Source organism: Crocuta crocuta, unplaced genomic scaffold (genome assembly GCF_008692635.1).
Source record: "Crocuta crocuta isolate KB4526 unplaced genomic scaffold, BGI_CrCroc_1.0 scaffold3, whole genome shotgun sequence".
In the NCBI taxonomy this organism is placed as follows: domain Eukaryota; kingdom Metazoa; phylum Chordata; class Mammalia; order Carnivora; family Hyaenidae; genus Crocuta; species Crocuta crocuta.
Genome location: NW_027529934.1, coordinates 5,367,482 through 5,389,517, shown reverse-complemented (window position 1 = coordinate 5,389,517; position 22,036 = coordinate 5,367,482). Strand labels below are relative to the sequence as shown.

The 22,036-nt window shown below is 39.6% G+C and overlaps 1 protein-coding gene across 1 annotated transcript in view; it reads right to left on the bottom strand.

Annotated features, from left to right (window-relative positions):
• Positions 1-11,456: 11,456 nt before the first annotated feature.
• KCNK2 (potassium two pore domain channel subfamily K member 2) overlaps positions 11,457-22,036 on the bottom strand; it is a 131,140-nt gene continuing 120,560 nt past the window's right edge. Inside the window, exon 7 of the mRNA XM_077763355.1 lies at positions 11,457-13,620. Within this exon, the coding sequence (XP_077619481.1) occupies positions 13,303-13,620 (318 nt within the window). The 3' untranslated portion in view covers positions 11,457-13,302. The remainder of the gene's footprint in view (positions 13,621-22,036) is intronic.

Here is a 22,036-nt window from a genome sequence, read left to right as displayed (position 1 = left end):
TTTAAAAACACTGGGGCAATATTTATGTTTCTTTTGAAGATATATTTTATTTCTAATGGGGTTTCAAGAGACTGTTCTTTTAGGAGACCAGTGGGAAGTATATGTGGAGGTAAATGAGACTCCTGAAACCACTAATATTCCAGGCTGCATCAATCTTCATATTCTCCATTCTCAGAGGGCTGGCACTAATTAAAGTCTCCCCTATTAATTTCAATGGATGAAAGAAATATGGCTTCTGAATAGATATAATTGGATATGCTGTGATTATACCAACTTTTCTGAGATGGTTGTATCTAATCTAATTTCAGAGTCAGACATATATATATTATATATATATATTTATATTTATATATAAATATAAATTTGTTTAAAAGGTAAAGGAAGATTCCTGGGCACATTTCATTTATGGTCAGCATCACCACCAAGGCTTTTCCAAAATCTTCTCTGCCTCTGGGTCAGTTCTGACATGTTCAATTTTTGTCTTATCTAATAACCCAGTCCCTTGGGATCCAAATGGTAAACAATTCCTTTATGCAGCTGGCCAACAAGACTGAGTAGAATATACTTGCCTACTGAAATGATTCTTGGCGGCAGATGCAAAACTATAAAGAGCCACACAGAGACTTTCACCCAGATGTCCTTTAAAAACAGTAAGTAATGAAAAGATGCATATTTTCTTTTATGTGTAATATCCTTTAAAAATAAGACGTCATTTCTACTTTTATTTCTACAGTGAGGTCCAGGTGTGATTTCTTGCCTTTGCTATAGTGACTCTGTTTCACTGAAAGTGTAGTTGATATGCCATGAAAATTTGTAAATAGGATGAAAATTCACTTGTGAAGAGCCAGTGTAACCTATACTTCTAATAATGAGTTTTCCTGTCCTTTTTCGAGATGTACATTTTTAAAGAATGCAGAATGGTTATGTATGATCTGTCCCCACATAGCTTAATTTGCTCATATCATCATAAAGCTTAAACTCCTCTTGGAAACCCCAAATGATTTTCTTAAGTATGCAATCAAGTTCAGTTGGTTTAATGGACAGTATCAGTGTCTAACAGGCCTGTGCATAAATGTACCTTCTACTTCCATCTTGAAGGTTCCTATACTTAAAATTCTCCACAGCTGTCCAAGGGAATGCTCCCAGAGGCCATTATTGTCCATCACTTTATGCTTCCTGCAATTGTTATCATTTTATATTGAAGGTGGGGAAATCTTTTTGTCTAGAATAAAAGAGCCTCCAGCCACAAGAGACTGTGCATAGAATGAGCATTGTACGTGTTATGTGAACAACGAGTGGCATTTTCTTTGTGTAAGTTTTTCCAGGAATATTAGTTAACTGACTTCTCCCTAAAAAAGTGCAAGAAATATTTGCAAACTTAGAAAAGAAGAAACCATGGGCACGTGGGTGACTCAGTCCATTAAGCTTCTGACTCTTGGTTTTGGCTCAGGTCATGATCTCACAGTTTAATGGGTTCGAGACCCACACTGGGCTCAGTGTTGACAGGGCGGAGCCTGCTTGGGATTCTGTTTTTCTCTCTCTGCCCCTCCCCCACTGGTACTGTCTCTATCACTCTCAAATATAAATAAATTAAAAAAAAAAGAAACCAAAGATGAACTTCATGGAATTACAAATTTATATACACATAATTTATGTGTGTAAATTTTTCATTGCCCTCATTTCTTTAAGTGAAAATCAAGAGTATAACCCATTATTTCCCTAATTATCTTCCATTCTACAGGCTACTTAGCCCTAGTAATAATTATTATGGTCAGAGAAACTTCTGTGGTAAAATAAAGAAAATGATGGATTAAACCATACTTAGTGGTTCAAAGTACAGTAAGTCCACACATTGTTTGATGCTCACTTCAAAGTGCCGAGCCTAGTTCCCCTCCCTTTGTTAGCTTGACTTAGTGATACACTTCCAGCAAATAGAATAAAAGTGGAAATGGCTGTAGGTACTTCACAAGCTAGATTATCAGAAGTGCTGTGACTTCCTGCTTGCTTTCTCTTCCTCAGACCACTCATTCTGTGGGAAGCCAGCTGCCATGTCATGGGGACGTTCAGAAGTGCTGTGAAGAGATGTGTGTGGTAAGAAACTGAGGCCTCTTGCCAACAGGCATTTGAGTGAGCCATCTTTGAGATGGCTCCTTGCCCCAGTCAAGCCTTCATATGATTGCAACTCTGGCCAGCAGCTTGGCTATAACCTCGTGAAAGTCTCTGAGCCAGACCACCCAGCTAATCGTTCCCAGATTCCTGATCTTTAGAAACTCTGTGAGGTAACAAATGTCTCTTTTAAGTTGCTAAATTTGAGCGTAATTAATTACTGCAGATTCTTTTTTTAAAGTTTATTTATTTTGAGCACTTGCGAGGCAGAGGGTGTATGCACATGCATGTGCATGGGTGGAGGAGAGGAACAGACAGAGGGGGAGAGAGAGAATCCTAAGTAAGCTTTGTGCTGTCAGTGCAGAGCCTGATGTAGGTCTCTTACGAACCATGAGAACATGACTTGAGCTGAAATCCAGAGTCAGATTCTTAACTTTCTAAGCCATCCAGTTGCCCCCTAGTTAATACAGATTCTTTACTGTATGACCTCTCAAAGCCTTTAGCTTGGAGGTGTTCATTGTGGATCTTCAAATTTTTTGACCACCATTCTTTTTTCCCAAAGAGAACCAATGGGTAGTGCTTAAACAAATATTTTTGAGAAAGGTTGAGCTTTGATTCCTCACCGCCATATTAATAAGGGATCAGATCCATCTAGTTAAGTCACAATTTCAGAGCAATCGATTTAAAGAAATTTGAAAAAGCTCGGTTAGGTAGGGTGCAGAAGTCAAAAGCATCCCAAGTCTTTGATCTGTGATGCATTTCCTGCAGTGTGCAGATGGCATTGCTGTACTTACATGGCAGAAAATGATCAAGTTCTGATTAAGTATTTTCCTGCTAAGAGCCATTGCCAAAATAATTCACGAAAATTGGAATACCTCATTGTAATGTTGGTCATGTTCCATGGCTGATTGCAAGAAATTATCAAATTGCGAATGTTAAGCCTTTAAAATCCAGCCTTGTCATGGGGACGGCATTCACAAATTAATAGGAAATGTATTTTTTTAATTCCTACGCTGAAATACTAAGAGCATTGTTTTGCTATAGGAAATTGCTACTTGGATTCAGATGAGATAAGACCTTTCCAAAGAAGAATATACCATTACAAGAGACTTACTCAGAGAACACATGGGAAAAAAATGCAAAGAGGATTTACGTGACTCTCGGAGTAAAAAAGAAAGTCTTATTTTTAGGCCACTAGCTTCCAAAATGCGGACTAACTAATGCAGGCTTGCGGCAAGCATAGCAAATGGAACTGCTTACTATCTGACCACTTACCTTTGTTATAATGACTACCCATAGATGAACAATGTAAGAATTTTAGACCACAATGTCAAAAAAGGCTTTAATTCCACTTAACCTAGACCTAATCATGGAAAGTCTCTATTTAGCACTGAATCGGGTCAAGTTAATTCAGGAGAAATTTTCAGGCAACTTAGTTCTCATTTGTTGGTTTCATTCCATTGGTTTGAACAAAATTTCCATTGGCACCAATTTTCTAACAGCATTCCCTAGTTTGTGAGAATTTCTCAACTTCATATATTTCATCAGGTGTTCACCTGTTTCCTTTCTGGGAGTATGTGATTTCCCCTTGGTTGACATTACCTCCTTACTACCGCATATACAATGGTTCGTTCAGTGGTTCTCAACTAGGGGCAATCTTGACTCTGAGGGGACCTATAACACCACCTGGAGACATTTTTAGTAGTCACAGTTTAGGGGATACTACTGGCATCTTGTGGGCAGAGGTCGCCAGTGCTGCCAAACATCCCACAATGTACAGAACTCAGCCTGCAACAAAGAATCATCCAGTCCAAAATATCAATAGCACAAAGGTCGAGAAACTGATCTACTTGGAAGCCATATTGTTATATTTTCCCAAGTTGTGTGTTGTGTTTAGCTGTTAACCATTCTTCCTCAATCACAGTTAGTGTGTGTTTGAACTTCTTTAATTTAGCTCTTTTCTGACTGGTTTATCCAACTTGTTTCACTTTGTAACCTCCGTTGAAGTAAAGGGGAGAAAAAAACCTTTAGATCTCTCCAGCCTATGCCACAGCTGTATCGTTTCATCGTATTCAATATTTCTGTGTCTTATGTTGCCATTTCAAATCTTACCCTTTTCAGAGTTCTATCTGAGAAGAAAATGTCCCAAATGGAATGCAGAATAGTGATCAAACATGAGAGTGGAACTGTGTCTAGGGACAAGTTGTTTTTAATTATAAACGATAAGGAAGGTTTTATAAATTCCCAAATGAATTGTGAATAGACCCATTTCTTGTTCTTTTTAAAAAATTTTGTTTAATTTTTTAATGTTTTATTTATTTTTGAGAGAGAGAGAGAAGCAGCGTGAGCAGGGGAAGGTCAGAGAGAGAGGGAGTCGCAGACTCTGAAGGCAGGCTCCAGGCTCTGAGCTGTCAGCACAGAGCCCAACGCGGGGCTCGAACCCACGGACTGTGAGATCATGACCTGAGCCGAAGTCAGACACTTAACCAACTGAGCCACCCAGGCACCCCGAAACTATTTCTACCTACTGTTCTATATTTGCTTCTCAAAATGTAAATCTTGACAAACCAGCAGATGGGGTGTGCATGAAAGTGCATTTTTCTGGGCTTTACACTCTACCCACTTTACAAGCTTCTCTAGTGATGGGACTCAGAAATTTGCCTTTTTAAAATCCAATTTTCTGGTTATTCTTAGAGATGCTGAAGTTTGTAAAATATTGCTGCTGTGGGAATTTAAAACATTACCAAGGCACATACCCCAAAGATGTGCCCTTGATCGTATTATTTTGACCTGTGCAGAAGAAATGCTTTCACTAAACTAAAATTGGTGCTATCCCATTATCTTATATCTGGAATTAATATAAAGAACAGTCATGGAATCCACTATAACATTTTCTTGGGGATATTGTGTTCTGTTTCTCCTGCATCTCTCTCTTACTTATATGAAGCCCCATGTAAAACTTTTATTTTTAGAACTCAGCCCTAGAAAGGCTTTGTGTTCATGAGACATGGATATACTTTCTCATTATGGACAATGAGAATCAATCACTAATAAGTGTTTTGCGTTTCACTTTGGCCGCTTAGAAACTGGGAGCTGTATTAAGTGGCTCAGAGTTATCCCCTCTGTAGTGAAGTGTTTGTGTTTTATTTTTCCTTACCTGCACCTGACCTTCTATTCCAGTAGGTAGCTTCCATAGTTGTGTTCAAAATGGAGTCTGAGACAGGGATTCAGGTGCGTGTGATATTGGGGGGGGGGCGGCGCACACTCAGGAGAAAGGGAGTGAGGGAACTAGGAGAGGGAGGGAAGGTGCTAAGCAAGAATGTAGTCGCAGGTGGAGTCTAGCCTCCACTGGGTCCCACAGAGAGCTCGGGTTTCAGTACAGACTTAGTGCACCTTAAGGAAGGGTGTCTGCCTTTTGTTATCTGCACGCATGCTGTTTATTGGCTTTGTTTTGCTCACAGTGTGGTGGGGGTGGGGGGCTGGGGCTGGGCAACCTCCCAGTGATGGCTTCTGATCTGCAGAAGGTTGCTCTCTAGAGAAGGGGGCAGCTGTGAACTGGTAGCCTCTCACACTGAGCACATCGGGACATGGGGCCAGCCGCCCAGCAAACTGGGGATCTAGCTCAGGCGCCAACATTGCCCACCACAGTGGTCATGTCCATTTTCATTTGTATTTTTCTATTTTAATGCGCGAGTTAGTTTTATGTCTCCTTTTCAAGAAAAGAGGATATCTTAGGAGCATATGTGAAGATTAGCAGAACCAAATGAAGTCATGTAGGCATGGCTAAAATAAAGTACAAATACACACACACACACGCACACACACACACACACACGTTTTGCTGGTAAAGACTGTTTACCATAAAGAAAATGTAGAGTTTGATTAATGTTTAGGTTGAAAAATGTTTTAAGGCCTATGAATTTAATTAATATGTGGTTTGCTGACTTGCAATGAAATACACTCAACCAACCTATATTATTCAAACCCAGGTTATTTAACAATGTGGACTACGGTGACTTCAGCTTCTCACTATTAATGAGAAATGCTTCTAACATCAGCAACTCCCACATTCATTTCTCTACCTGGGATGCCTGACCTGAGAGTGTTGGAGTATTCTAACTGCCCATTGAGGGTTTTCACTTTGGTTGACCCTACAGTCACTTTAAATTCAGAACATTTGTCTCCCCCTCGAATCTTCTCCCGCTTTCCCCTAGCCACATGTTCCTAAGCCTAGATAAAAGTGGTGGATGCACTGGCATCTCCCAGTGCACCTCATATAGTTTAGACTGGAATCCCTTCCTCAGAGACCACCACAGATTCCTTTGACTTCTTCCCAGCTCTTTCTGCTCAGCATACTCCATACCATTGCCAGAGTGATCATTCAAAAAGTACAGATTGATTCCTATCCCTCCCTGTTTTAAAGTTCGAAATGTTTTTCCAGTGTTGAATCCAAAATCCTCAATAGGCATCATATTTCCTTCAGTGGAGTCTGGCTCCAGGCTAAAATCCTAGGTGTGATCTTTCAGGCTCAGCCATGGGCAGTTAGTTTCAAGGCTTTGCCTGGCAGGCATCATGAGGGAAGCCGCTCTTCTGACAACCAGCCCACTGTGATTTTCTGGAGGGAGTAGCAGTCAAGGACTCAGATACAGTGACCTCCATTTGGAGGCCTCCTTCCTGGGGCCTCAGCTGAGGCACTTTTTTTCCACCCTGACTCAGTAACTTCCCACTGTTAGCTCTTACCCTTCCCTTGCACCTCAGCCTCCCAAGTCCATAAAAAGGCAAGAGNGGCTCTGAGAAGATTCTCTCTCTGTGCTGCATCTCAGTCTCTTACCCATGGACTGCTATCTCCCAGAGAGCAGACATTTATTTGTCTTAGTATTTCCAGTAATTGGCATAGTAAAGGCTCTTGAAAAATGTTGACTTGGTATGGGTCTTGACTTGGGTCATGTATGACCCATGAGCAGGGTAGTGTTTTGTTTGCACATACAACATAATCATTGAAAAGAGTCATACACATGGCCAGTCTACTTGGATATATCTAGACTTTGGCAATATTAAACTTCCTCAATGCATGTGTACACTCTGAATCTCTGCACCTAAGAAACAAGATGAGTTAATTAGTTGGATTGACAGTATCTTGATGCTTTATCTTTTCAACTCTGAAACATTTGGGCAATGATAAGTTTTGAATCTGGACCAGGGGCGCCTGGGTGGCTCAGTCGGTTAAGCGTCCGACTTCAGCTCAGGTTATGATCTCTCGGTTCGTGTGTCTGAGCCATGCATTGGGCTCTGTGCTGACAGCTCAGAACCTTGAACCTGCTTCAGATTCTGTGTCTCCTCCTCTCTTTCTGCCCCTCCCCCACTCATGGTCTGTCTCTCACTCTCTCAAAAATAAGTAAACATTAAAAAAAAATCCAATTTGAATCTAGACCAGACATTGCCACTGATGCTCACTTAAAATGTTTTAATAAAAATAAAGAAACATACTAATGTCAAAAATATTTAAAATATTTTTTAAAAAAGTAGATAGTATGATAAAAATCATCTATATACTACTCCCTATTAATTGTATAGTATAAGAAGAAATGCCATCTGCAAAAGCTGGGATCCACTTCATGAACACCAATGTTTATTCTGTGAGTTAATTTCAAACTTATACCATGTAAATGACTAATATTCTCTATTGGACACAGTTCAAAATGTGCGCAATAATGGATTTCTTCCCAGACCTATTATAAATTTAAGCATGAAAAAGCTGAATTTCATTTGGCCAGGAGAAATAAGTGTGTATTTAGCTTTCTACTAATAAGAAGCATCCATTTATTAGTATTAGCAAACATGTTTTATGATTAATTTCTAAACAAATTTTCAAGATTAAATTGTAGTTGAAAAATTTCAGTGGTATCTATTGTGAGCCAAATTTTGAGAATGAAAATAATGAAACCCTTGCTTACAAAGAGTAAATGTAGAGCAAACTGAAGAGACTTTCTGGTTGTACAAGTGCCTTCAATCTTTTTCTACACAATAAGTAACTAGTACCAGCCTAGAACTTAATAGGAGAAGTAACTTGCTATCTGTATCCTGCTTATTACTAACCCAGTAGAAGAGCACGGATGTTGGTGGAGCTTGAAAACCTGGGGTACTTACACACAAGTATACATTAGACTCTTACGACAATTAAACCTCTGTTTTATATTATTTGTTCACCCTGTATTTTTGGAACACCTGCTATATGCACTTGGCCAGGATCTGGAAATAAAATAGTAAGCTAAAACAATTGAGTTCTAGTGCAGAAGATAGATAAATAAGAATTGTGATGAATATCTAATCATAAGTTAGGGGAAAGGAATAAGATTTTATACAGTATATTATAAAGGTACCTGTGTTGGTATCAGGGAAGGTTTATCAGAGAAGTGATACTAGGTTCTGAAGGATGAGTAGAAGTTTGTTGGATGAAAAAAGTTGAGGTGTAAAAGGAGAGCAAGCATTCCAGGATAGGGGAACAGCATGAGCATAATGCGGTAAAAGAAATCTCTGTGGATACAGAGAATTAGGGAGTGATACAAGATGGATGTGAAAATGATGGCATAAAGCAGGCCAGAAGAAGGCTTTTAGGGCCTTGTGAAGGATTCTGGTCTTCTATAAAATTAAAAGACAATTTGGGGCGCCTGGGTGGCTTAGTCGGTTAAGCGTCTGACTTTCGCTTGGGTCATGATCTCGCGGTTCGTGGGTTCGAGCTCCACGTCGGGCTCTGTGCTGACTGCCAGCTCAGAGCCTGGAGCCTGTTTCAGAGTCTGTGACTCCCTCTCTCTCAGACCCTCCCCTGCTCACGCTGTCTCTCTCTCTCTCTCCTAGAAATAAATAAAGCATTAAAAAAAAAAAAAGACAATTAGTGGATTTAAATGGGAGAGTAACACAATTAAATTGACATTTGCATTCTACCATCAATGACAGGAGCAGAGAATGATGCAAAAGCGGTTAGTATGAGGGGAGATCTATGGTGGTAACTTGGATAAAGATAGGGCTGTGTACAAATTCAAAACATTTTCAGCATGCAAGACAGCAGAGCTTTGGTGAAAGGGGGTTCTGGGTGTTGGATATGTTGAAACGCCTTCAAGAAGTGGAGATCTCCAGTGGGAGTTAGCCAGGTGGGTGTTGGGGTCAGAGAGAAATCCAAGTCAGAGTGCAAAAGAGAAAGAGTAAAGACAAGGCAGTGAGAAATATTTTGGAAAGGAATGACAGATAAAAAGGAAAAATTGTTATATATTGAGACAAGCACAACATGGTGAAAGTATCTCCCAATGTTAATAGTAGGAAAGTAACAAATGGTTTTATGAATATTAGAAATAGTAACAACTAGGGTTTAGTGAACAAATAGTGTTGAGTCAAACAAAAGAGCAGAGCCAAAACTCCTGGTCCTTGGAACTAATCCCTGAGTTTTGGGAAGCTGTATTTGAGATCTGGGTGGGGAAGGGTCATGTGTGAAACAAAAGCTGGATAAACCTAGAGTGCCTGGTGGCTCAGTCGGGAAAGTGTCTGACTTCAGCTCAGGTCACGGTCTCGCGGTTCATGAGTTAGAGCCCCGCATCAGGCTCTGTGCTGACAGCTTAGAGCCTGGAGCCTGCTTCAGATTCTGTGTCTCCCTCTCTCTCTGCCCCTCCCCTACTCCTGCTCTATCTCTTTCTGTCTCTCAAAAATAAATAAAAATATTAAAAAAAAAGCTGGATAAACCTTTGTGGTAGGAAGGAAACACATGGAGCTTATGAAGATTTCCCCTTAAGAAAACCACAGTTAAAACTGCCTCTTAAAAGGAACCAGGTTCCCTCTTGGAACTGACACAGGAGTGTGTGCGAGGCCAGTATGTTTCACTATAAAGGTTTTACACACTTAAGTAAACTCATGCTGGAGCAAAACCATATATTAATTTTAATGAAGTTATGAGTATTCAAATAGAGACATCTTTTACTTTATACAAAAGCAAATTTATACTCACATTTTAATAAGGAATGCAAACCACAAATAAGTTATGATTTTACTAGAAGAGCAAATGGTTTTTTTTTTTTTTAAAGGAAAACAAAAATGGAAGTTGATCTAGGTGTCCAGTTCCTAGGCATAAAGAGCTGTCTCAAATCTTCAGAATGGCTGAATTTGTTTATTTATTTTGGTGTTCCAGCTAAACTTTCCCTTAGTCTGCTTGAACCTCTAGCCTTAAGAATCAAAGAATGCTACACATTTCTTACACAAAGTAAGGAGGGATTTAATCTTCTTGATGTCACATGCTTCTTAGAAATTGAGAAAGAAACAAAGCCCTACAAACACATCCGCTCTTACCTTTTTGTGCTAAGACACAAATTATTCAGTTCCGTTTTGGCTTTAGAAGTTTCACTATTTCCTGTATTACAAGAGTGAAATATTGCTGAAAAAAGGGTGTGTGACATAGACTTGTATGAGAAATTGAAAGAACTCCAAAATAATCACTTTTACATTTAATAGCTAGAAGGTAGAGGATCGTTATCTAGAATGCATGTCTAAGATTTCATAGCAACAAGTTCCTGATCCTTGCTGACTCTAGTACTTAGGTTTTTTCCCCCAGATACTCTTCACGGCAAAACTATTCACTCAAACTGGACTGTGGGAAATATAAAACTCACTAGAAGAATCTAGACGGTGTTAAAACCTTTATCAATGTTCTTTCCACAGTAAACAAATGAAATTAATTTTAAATTTACAAATTAGGTAAACAAATGAAAGCTTAGGGAAATAAAATTGATAAAATACTTTTTCTTAGATTTTCCCCCAAATTTGAGGATAATGCTGGGATTGAGTTTTAGGCTATTTACTGAGCCTCAAGGTGCATGGAGATGAATAATTAATGTAGTTATGTAAGACACTGATATGTTGTTCAAATATTTGGGACATGTGGTTTACAAAGTTTGACAACTACCTTCTTTAGGCTTCAACACTGCCAGGATTTTTTTTTTTTCCTTAGAAAAAAATATTCAAGTGCCTGTTTTTGCATTCAGATTACTTCAGTGTCAAGATAGGGTCTAACAAGGATAAAATAAGCTGTTGATATATCATGATTTCATAGAAGCAATCTTGAATTTATATGCGATTTAAAAGATCATATTTCAAAAGTGAAATTTCAGGAGGTTTCCTTTTGATTAACAGTCACCAAGAAGAACATCCTGTACATATTTACCAAGGGTAGTAATACTGCATCAGAAATATTTCTTGAATATTGTGAATGAAGGAGCCACAGAAAACTCAGCATGAAAAGTGACATCCCGGAGTCCTTAGTGAGAATCCCTTCTGCATTCTCAGCAGCAAGCAGGACACTCAGAAAATACTGACTTTAATTACAAACTTTATTTGTCAATACAATTCACAGTTTATACATGGTGCATTCCACCATATGAACTTTCAGAACAGTTATTGAGGAGATGGGTGTAGCTTGCTTTCTAAAAGAGCCTGACTTTCTAAAATTTGGGTTAGAATTTTTTAAGTTTATAAAAGTACCTTCAACAAGTTAACGTAATATTTACATGTCTGGCTTAGATTTAAATTTTGGAAAATAAGCATCTATTTAGATGTTTTTTTTTTTTTAAGATCCTGTTTATTTTTTAAGACCCTAATCTGAATGCCACTTATTCAGATATTTCCACCACTGTCACACCCCTCTCCCCAGAATGAAAGAAATGTTTTGCAATTGTATTTGGGGAAACCATCTTCTTTCTGCATTTTAAAAATTATATATACAATGTACAGCAGATCTAAGTATGAAAATAAATGAGAGTAGCAATCTACTAGGTGCCTTTAATGAATTTTTTTCTGAATCTTGGAAACATCCAAAGTTACAGGATATAAAATTCAACTAAAAAGGGTTATCAGCCTTTTCTATCTAAAAAAAAAAAAAGCTCCCAAGATTTAAATTGTGCTATAACAGCTTTTTCTCTAATGTCAAAGATGAATTATGCCTGCATTCTGCATTTTTTTTCCATGTGCAATATATCACAGTGATCCCAGTTTCTACTTCTGCTCTCAAACTCACTCACAGCTCCAGAGGGACACCCACACAAGGCTAGGCTGTGCCCACCTCCGGCTACAGCGTCACCTCCCCTGTCTGGCGAAAGTCACCCAGGAAAAGAAAATCGTATAAGCCTTCCACATCAAAAAGCAAATAGGTGCTGGCAGTATAATGTTTATTAGCCAAATGCTCGTAACACATTATCGTGCTATCTTCTTTCACACCAATTGTCTTAAATCATCTCCAATACTATCCATGTCTGATATATATATATATTTTCTTCCACCTTTAAAAAATGTGTAGTTAGCAATAAGTGATAAATTCCAAATACTGCCAGGAAAAAAAGGGACTGTTTAGAGCAGCCAATTTTACCAGCCTGGAGATAATTCCACTGTATATATGTACCACTGGTACCTGAGTCAAATAAATACTTAGAGGGGCCATCTGCACACCTCATTTCTTTGCAGTGCCTTTAACGCTAGAATTTCTGCTTCAATGTCCATCTAATGTGGCATCTATTCCTTCTTCGGGCATCATCACTTCATTTTACGCACTGTTTCCAGCAAGGTATGGTATTCAAACGGGAGTTGTGGGATAAAGGGCTGCAGAAGTGAGCCTAGGGGTAGGGTGGGGAAGGAGAAACCATACATTAGCTAGAGAGGTTCTCTTTCTTCGGAAGATAAGGCACTGACAGAAAATTTCTTAGGTAAAAGGCTGCATAAGAATCTCTTGCCATTTACAAAAAGAAATGTTGTCATCCATAAATGGTCCATATCTAGGCTCAGTTAGGTAGACCCTGAAAAGTTAAGGACTTGATCCCTCAAAGCTACATTATTACCGGAAACAATTATAATTCATTCTGAGGCCTTATGGCACATTAGGAAAAGAGGGAGGAAAACAGTCTGGGCACAGAAAGGCATCAGACAGACATTGCTTGTTTTATTCCACTTGTCAAGGAGCGTGGACTGTTCAACAAGCGTCATCAAAAAGAGAGTGCTGGCTCAGGATTCCAAATTCTCTTGATGGTAGATGACCATGGTGGGTGTTATCTATTTTGTTTCCCCCTTTGGAGCTCATGCACAATTTAAAAAACGCTACCAGCAACAGTCATTAAAGAGCATATAGAAGTCCTCACCTATGGCTACGCCTAAGGCTCTTCAAAGAGAGGGCTATTTAATGTTCTCGATAACCGCGATCTCCTCGCCCGCACAGTGCGGCGTCAGTCCGTTCAAATAGATGCTCTCGGTTTTCAGTAAGGGAGGCAGGACATCCCTCTCGCTGGCTAGGTGGTTCACGGACAGGGTCCTCCTGCATGGGGTCAGCTCTTGGTTGTGGTTGCCAGCGAGTTCCGCCGACAGCTTCCGCTTGATGGAGGTGGCTCGCTGGAACTTGTCGTAGATCTCCACGCTCAGGCGCCTCCTGGTCTCCTTGAACTCTGCGGTGACGTTTGCCGTCCACTCGGCGGCGTGGGCTCGGAACTCCCCCACCTGGAGCGTGCGCGCAGAGAAAACACAGAGACACCAACGTGACAGTCAGCATTTTGCGTGCTTTAGCTCCCGATCGTTTTACTGTCCTGTTTTAAAAAGGAGTCTGAGAGGGGCGCCTGGGTGGCTTAGTCGGTTAAGCGTCCGACTTTCGCTTGGGTCATGATCTCGCGGTTCGTGGGTTCGAGCCCCGCGTCGGGCTCTGTGCTGACTGCCAGCTCAGAGCCTGGAGCCTGTTTCAGACTCTGTGTCTCCCTCTCTCTCTGACCTTTCCCTGCTCACGCTGTCTCTCTCTCTCTTTCTCTCCTAGGAATGAATAAAACATTAAAAAAAAAAAAGGAGTCTGAGAATTGCTGTGCTTAAGCCCGCGGTGCAGCGCGAGACTCCACTGGACACGGATACGGCTCTACAAATCAACCCGTGAACTTAACCTCTCTAAACCGAATTGTAGTAGAGGTACCAGAGGCGCTTCTGTCACTGAAGCTTCTGCAGCTGTCAGAAGGCAATCTCTAACTTTTTAACGCTGCGGGTTATTTTTTTCATCTGTAATTTCCAGAAGTATGTGAATGTAGAAAAGGCAGGGAGACACAGCAGGAAGAGCAAAACCGAGTAAGAGCCCGGAATGTGAACCCAGGTGACCTGGTTGGTTCCGGTAGCGATGCTGTTTGCTCCCGATGCAAACACAGGTTCGAGAGAGCGGAAGCGGTGTGTGCGAGAACTCTGTATCCAACCCCACACTGGCGTCATCTGGGGATTCTCTGTTTACTAAATGAGCAGTAAAATATTTTGTGTCTGCTTTCAGGGAAAGCAAAGGAATGAGAACTGGCAAGCCCACTTCGAGGCCCATTTGGAGACTAAGTCCAAGGCATAGATATGAATGAAGGTTTGTGGAATTGGTGAAGTTACTCAACCCATCCAGGCCGCCCCTTCCTTGGAGGGGGGGTGGGGTGGGGGGGGGGAGGACAGGCATCCTCACGGCACACACGTCTCTGTACACTGACTGTACTTACTTCCCCTTCCATATTGATTGTCACTGATGATTTTTCAGAAGTGGCCTTACATGAAACACATTGTTTTGCAAATGGCTCTTCCTCCCCACTTAACCAATTTTAGTCATTTTGTCCTATTAGTACCCATTAGTTCTGCCTCATCGTTTATATCAACTGATAAAAACAGAGGAGGAGGGGAGGACAGCTTCCAGTTCCTGTTCTGTCACCCACGTTCTGTGTCCGCGGGCAAGCGACTGAACTGTTTTTGGAACTTTAGATTCCTTATCTATAAAATAAGGATAATAATTATTTCGCAGGAGACATAAGTGATGTGTGTGTGTGTGTCCTTAAAATATGAAAGACTACAAAATTAGTAAATATGACAGGCCGAGGACGATACGGCTTGCCAAGGGTACTTTGAGAGCTTAAAGGAGAATGCCAGAAACAGACTAAGTAATGCAGAATTTTAAAAATGGGACATTTCTCCCTAGAATATTATTCACAGGTTCTAAGCATCTAGTTAATTCACAGGTTCCAAGCATCTAGTGGAGACGTGGTCTGAGGTCTCTTGACAGGTCTCCCCAGAAATGCAAGGCCTAACCCCTGCGTTATACGGAACTTGAAGCCATGAGGTGCTCTGGACATGCTGAAGGCATATGCAAAAGATACAGCTGAACAGTTATCCTGCTCAAAGGCACTGGGTGATGTATTTCATCAGCCAAAGGAAGCTAAGGCAAGAGAGTGATTATATTTATGTTCTGCTCGTTTTTACAACTGGGATAATATTTTAAACTATAATGGTGAATTCAGTGTAGAACTCAATAAACAGTTACTCATAATGAAAAGGACTCTCACTATTAACACAGTTCTATGTCATGGGATTATGTAAAATTCTGTATATATCTACGGTACCTACTACGTACTGGGTGTTGCTCTTTCAAAAATGTTAACTTATTTAATCACCTCGATGAGGATGGTTCTTTCCCCCATCTCACAGAAGAAACTGAGGCCAGAGACGGTAAAAAACTCAAGATACACAGTAAATGTATGCTGAAGCAGAATTCAAACTTGGAGGTTGGGCTCCATCATATTATTCTGCCTTGCCAATAAAATCTTTAAAAAATTTGTTTTAATGTTTGACCTGAAGCAGGTTCCAGGCTCTGAGCTGTCAGCACAGAGCCAGATGTGGGGCTTGAACTCACGAACTGTGAGATCATGACCTGAGCTGAAGTCAGACACTTAACTGACTGAGCCACCCAGGTGCCCTGCCAGTAAAATCTTATTAATTCTAAGGACCAAACAGCTTTTGGAGGAGCATAAGGCAAATTCATATCATATGGAAATCTATTCTATAGCAGGTTATATACTCGGATGAGCATAGACTGTCATACTTTCCTAAAGATACTGGGAGAATAAAAGTTTTCCAGTATCTTCTCTAGGGCTACTTATGTAAACCAACAGTGGTATCTGTTTCCTCTCTATGGTGCCCTGATCTTTCTATTATTCTTCATGATACTGGACTTAAGGAATGAAGCCACTCAAACTCAAAGCATGAAAATAAGGGGGAAGAAAAAGAGAAAAAATAAAAGATAGCCCCTCAAAAACTAAACCAAGGCCATCAAAATAATTAATTATTCCTGTTCCTTAAAAAACATATCCTGACCTTACAGAATTGTCTATAGCAATAAAGTCATTATTGATCAAATAACAGTATCCTATAGACCCATTTCTGTTCATTAGGATGAAACTGTATATTCAAACTCTCAGGGTGCTTTTTTGTTTCCAAAGAAATGAGAATGTCACACTTATATAAGTAAAATTTTTTATTGAAATGTTAATGCTTGTGGTGTTCAGGATAATTATAAGTAATCCTCATGCACTGAAACATTTTGTCTCATTAGATTTTTATTTTTTATTATTTTTAATGTTTTATTTATTTTTGAGAGAGAGAGAGAGAGGAGAGAGAGAGAAAGCATGAGCAGGGGAGGGTCAGAGAGAGAGGGAGACACAGAATCCTAAGACAGGCTCCAGGCTCTGAGCTAGCTGTCAGCAAAGAGCCCGACGCGGGGCTCGAACCCAGGAACCGCGAGATCCTAACCTGAGCCGAAGTCGGACGCTTCACCGACTGAGCCACCCAGGCACCCCTCATTAGATTTTTATAAAAATCTTTCAATCACTTAATCAAATAGTACCTCATCTGCCTAAAACTAAGCAGTCTACACCACTTAGTAACAAAGCAGAACACTAAAAATGAGCAAAAATAGCTCCTAAAGGATCACCATGAATGTTCCTGCAGCTTATGCACTTGACTCAGAGAAGAGGTCTCCCCCCGGATTCCTTGTAGCCTGGGTTTGTACACAGTGCTCACAGACCACGTGTTCTGATGTACAAGAAAAGGAAGAAAATGGAGTGCTATAGTCACTTGCCCTCTGAACTCTAAGCGAACTGCTCTTATCTTTGTCACTAAATTCAGAAAACCATTCTTTGTCCCTATTCTGCCCAATCTTCACAGTTGCCACAGGGTTTTGCTGACTACTTCCTCCCTTCCAATCAGTCTTTAGTCCTGGTTTCCAAACAGCAGCCTCTCAAGGTGTCGCTTTACCATGCAGGCTAATTCTTCTCAACCTCCTTGGAGACTAACTTTCTTTTGCTTTTTCCTTGACTATCTTTGTTCTCCAGGGTTCTAGTCGTCTCATTTTCCCTGGATGATTGTCTCTTTCCAGTGGTTTCAATTACCATCTACCCGCTGATGGTAAAACCCAAAATCTGTATTTCTAGTCTAATCTCCCTGCTGAATTCTGTATCCATATAACTGACTGCTCGGTAAACACCTTCACTTTAGATGACTTCTGGGCATCTCAAACTCAGCCTATCTCCAAATGAAATCATTTAACTTCTCCAACCTGTTCTTAGTTAACTTTGTATCACAGTGAAGAGTACCATTACTATGTTTCCCAGGCTGAACTTCAATAAGGTCCTTTGTTCTTCCTCTCACTCAATATAATGTCAAATCACCCTTGAGTCTTCATGATTTACCTCCTTTTCTCTCAATTCCTTTCACTTCTTTCTATTCCTGTGGTCAAAACTGCGGTCCTGTCCACCGTTTCAGCTCATCTGTATTGCTTCACCAGACTCCTGACTGGTCTTGCTGACTTACATCCACCTCTCTCAAATGCATTATCTACACAGCAGTTACAGTGCCCTTTAATAAACACAAATCAGTCAGGTACCTTTTCTTGCACAAAACCATTTAATTGATTACTGCTTCACCTAAGAGAAAGTCCAACCTCTTTAAAGTGGCTCATATGTTCTAAGGTCTACCTATTTCAGCCTCAATTCTACTCAAAGTCTCAAAGTTTCATGATCCTTCTCAAAGTTTTGGGGGCCATCCTGAACATTTATTTCCTCGAACATACTGCCATTTTTTTTGCCTTTATTCATTCATTGGTTATTATTTTCTCTGTTCAGAGTAGTGTTCCCAAGTCCTTCTCTACTGTCTAGTGCATTTCCTACTCATCCTAAACAAGGCCTTTTCACGGAGCCATTCCCTGATCCCCCAGACCACATCAGGGTCATTACAACAGTCTGTACTTCCCTAGCATTACTCGCATCACAATGTATTACAACTATTAGTTTAATTGCTCTTCTGGCTTCATGGCAATAAAAGGACATGTCTGCCATATCCTATTCAGCTTTCCCAGAACACAGAGGAGTGTAGATAGTGGGAATTTAGTAAAGTATTTGTTGGACTAATGAATGAATGAATAGCAGACCAATCAGTCCTGTTTTGGAACCAAAGCTCCGATAAGAAGAGTGTGCTTCCCAGTTGACTCTGATGGGATAATTCTGCTCCTTTCAAGGAGAGAGACGCAGCCAGGTCTATTCACAGTAAAGGTTCAAAGTATGTGTCCTCAAACTTTTTAGTCTTTGTAGAGTCTCCTCACCATTTTAAGAATGGTTCTCAAAGTGAAGAACATCATTTAAGTAAAATTCCCCTTAAATCAAAATTAAAATCAAAATTCACTATTTTACATGACAATACCTGACTAGGCTATCCCAGATCATGGGCTGCAACATCATTATGTAATATTTAAAGTTAGAGAAGTGCTAGTGCTTTTACTTTAGAAGAATCACCAACATCTTTGTCTGCAACTATGAACTCTTACTAGGCATCTAATAGCTTTTCAGGGTAGCAAAGTCTTATGATTACAGAGGTCCAGTATTTGCCTCTTCAGTAGTGGCTCCAAGCCCTAGGGTCTTCAGGTTCTCTAAAGTATCTGAACTAACACCAAGAAGGCCTTTGATATGGTAGCAACGTAATTTAAAACCAAGCACTTGCTGTACCTTTTTCAGGGCAATTTATCTAAATCCCGTAAGATTGATAGGATGGCCCAAGAAAGATGAAAGTTCACTGCTCTGGATACTTGCAATTTATGAAGTTCACAGGAAGCTCATTTGTAACCATAAGGAGTATTTATCACTCTGGTGACTCTAAGTCAACCAATGACATGGCAGGTTCTTTGAGGGTAAAGATCACTGGCCAGTTCCCTGTCAAGCTCACCCTTTCTTCCCATTCCACATTGTGGCCTCTGGGACAATGCTTTGAATAGAGTAATTTAATAAATTCAGTTTTCTCAACCTAGATGGTAAGCTTAATGCAGAAACTATGCATCCTATTTATTTCTTCACCTCATAAAAGTACCCAGCATGGTAATCTGAACAAGCTAGATCCCTGGATACTTTCTGATTGATAAGTGAGAAATCTGTGACCGCTGACTGACACAGCCCTCCTCCTGAATACCGACAGTCGCAGGGACTCTCATATGAAGCGGCTGTTTGTGTAAGTTCTAGATCAGTGTGTCTTGGTACAGCCTGAAGAGAAAACAATTTATAAATGGATTTTACTAATCCCTAACATGTTCATAGCTTTTGATAAAAGTTAATTAATTCATAGAAATTTATTCTGGACAAGAATTTTCACCAAAGGAAAAAAAAATGTGTATGAAGGTACTCTCTGAACTGTATTTCTAATTGCGTAACAACATTGAGATTAGTAAAGGGTCACTTAAGAAGTCAGTGTTTATGAGAAGTCATCAGCTATAGAAACTATTTTCTCTTACTATGATGTGTTAAGTAAAGTAATGAAGAAAATAAAATTATGTCTTTATTTTGATTACAACTTTGTAGAATAATGAATATATATAGGCAAAGGGTAGTAAAAATAATAGTATGTAAAAATGGAAACTGTAGATTTCAACAGTCACATAACTCTACCTTGTTTACTAAAGTATCATTCATTATCCTTTACATCTAGGTGTGATGACTTTCATACTTGTTAATGATTTCACTTCTGAAAGTTTCCTTGTCTCTACCCTGCCCCCCACTCAGTCTTCACCAAAGTAGTCTTTCCTGGTAACAGAAAGTGTGATGACCTAAAAAGAATTGTCAGTGTTCTCAGTTTGAAATTCTTTTTTTAAAATTTCAGGTCTTTTAAATGTTTGGTCTTTATCAACTGCGTTTCTAAGGTTATTTTCCTTCAAGCAACTCTGCAAAATACTGGCTACATGTTTTTGTTTTTGTTTCTTCCAGGAGAGTAAAGCTGATTTGTGAGGAACAGTAATTCCTTATACCTTCTCTTCCCTTCTGATCTGTTTCTGAGCCATGCTCCTGTGACAGGAAGACATAATCCTAGCCTAACTTTTGATAAGAGAGTAGATTCCAGGATGCAGGTCATCTAAAAGTGTCCTCTCAACAAGGCAAAAGTCACTGGTTCTTCGTCAGCTGGGATTCCGTGAAAAATTGTTGTTGAATATTAGCTAATATGCAAGGGGTTCCACAATTTTATTTTTATTTTTAAAAAATATTTATTTTGAGAAGGGGGGGCAGAGAGAGAGAGTGGAAGAGAGAATCCCAATCAGGCTCTGCACTGTCAACACAGGGGGCTCTACAATTTAAACCATGATGTTCATGAGTCCTATTTTTTTATATATAAAATTCAACAATCACCAAGAAGTTGAATCTTATTTCATTTTAATCTGCTGCTTAACTTATCAAATGAACTTGTGAAAGTCTCCCAATTTAGAATAATTCTAACCTGAATGATTTATTTACCTTAACTCTCTATTTCACTTTGCCCGAACAAGTGTTTAGCTCTTCCATACATTCCCATTAACCTAGAAAACCTAGCATTCTCTGCTTCAGTTTTTCACCTAGAATCATAACTACCCTACTTCCCCACCTGCAGATTAGCTTGGAAATTCTACAACATTCTTCATAGAGTTTTGATTTTCAGATCATTAATAGTAATAATAATAAGTTGCTAATATTCTAAATTGTCCATTTCCAGAGATTGAATATCTCAGCAACATTTTTTCCCCAATTATTTGCAGGAAGCTGCTTTTGAGTGGAGATTTGTGGTATCATTTGGAAATTTGGCAACAGTGGCTCTAGTAGTCTTCTATGTTAAGATAGTAAGCGATTCAAATTTCCTTTCCTTCACATCTCTTGCCACCAATCATTTCCCTTGAGTGAATCCCTTCCATTCTCAGTTCATGAACAAGGACATTTTGCAGTCCTACAATCTTTGTTAGTTTCTCCCTACAGACCTTACCCTACCTTATCTCTATTTTCTATTCTAATTTTTTTTCTTTTCATGTATACTCAATTAACCATGAATAATAATCACTCATTATAGGTAAGCCAGTCCCTTTCATAGAGTCACAACCAGATGAGGAATTTCTATCTGAAACTCCATAAGGTTTTTGTAAGTTTTTTCCAATGAATAAAAGGCAGCTCAAGTACTGGATAGTACTTGGAAGTGCTTCAACTTTTCTTTAAAAAACCATTTTTTAGGGGTGCCTGGGTGGCTCAGACAGTTAAGTGTCCCACTCTTGTTTTTGGCTCAGGTCATGATCTCATTGTTAAGATCGAGCCTCGTATAGGGCTCTGAAGGTGTGGAGCCTGCTTGGGATTTTCTCTCTCTCCCTCTCTCTCTGTCCCTTCTGCTCTCACACTCTTTCAAAACAAACAAACAAACAAAAAAACTCCAACATTTTTTAATGTGCAGATGTAACCATTGATATTTTAAAAGTTTTTGTTTAAATTCCAGTTAATTGATATGGAGTGTAGTATTAGTTTCAGGTGTACAATACAGTGGTTCAACACTTCCATACAACGCCCAGTGCTGACCACAAGTACCCTCATTAACCCCCATCACCTATTTCAGCAACCCCACCCCCCAGGTAACTATCAGTTTGTTCTCTATAGTTAAGAGTCTGTTTCCTGGTCTGTCTCTTCTTCTCTCTTTTCTTTTTCCCTTGCTCATTTGTTTTGTTTCTTTAATTTGACATGAGTAAATTCATTTGGTATTTATCTTTCTCTAACTGACTTATTTCACTTAGCATAATACTCTAGCTTCATCCATGTCATTG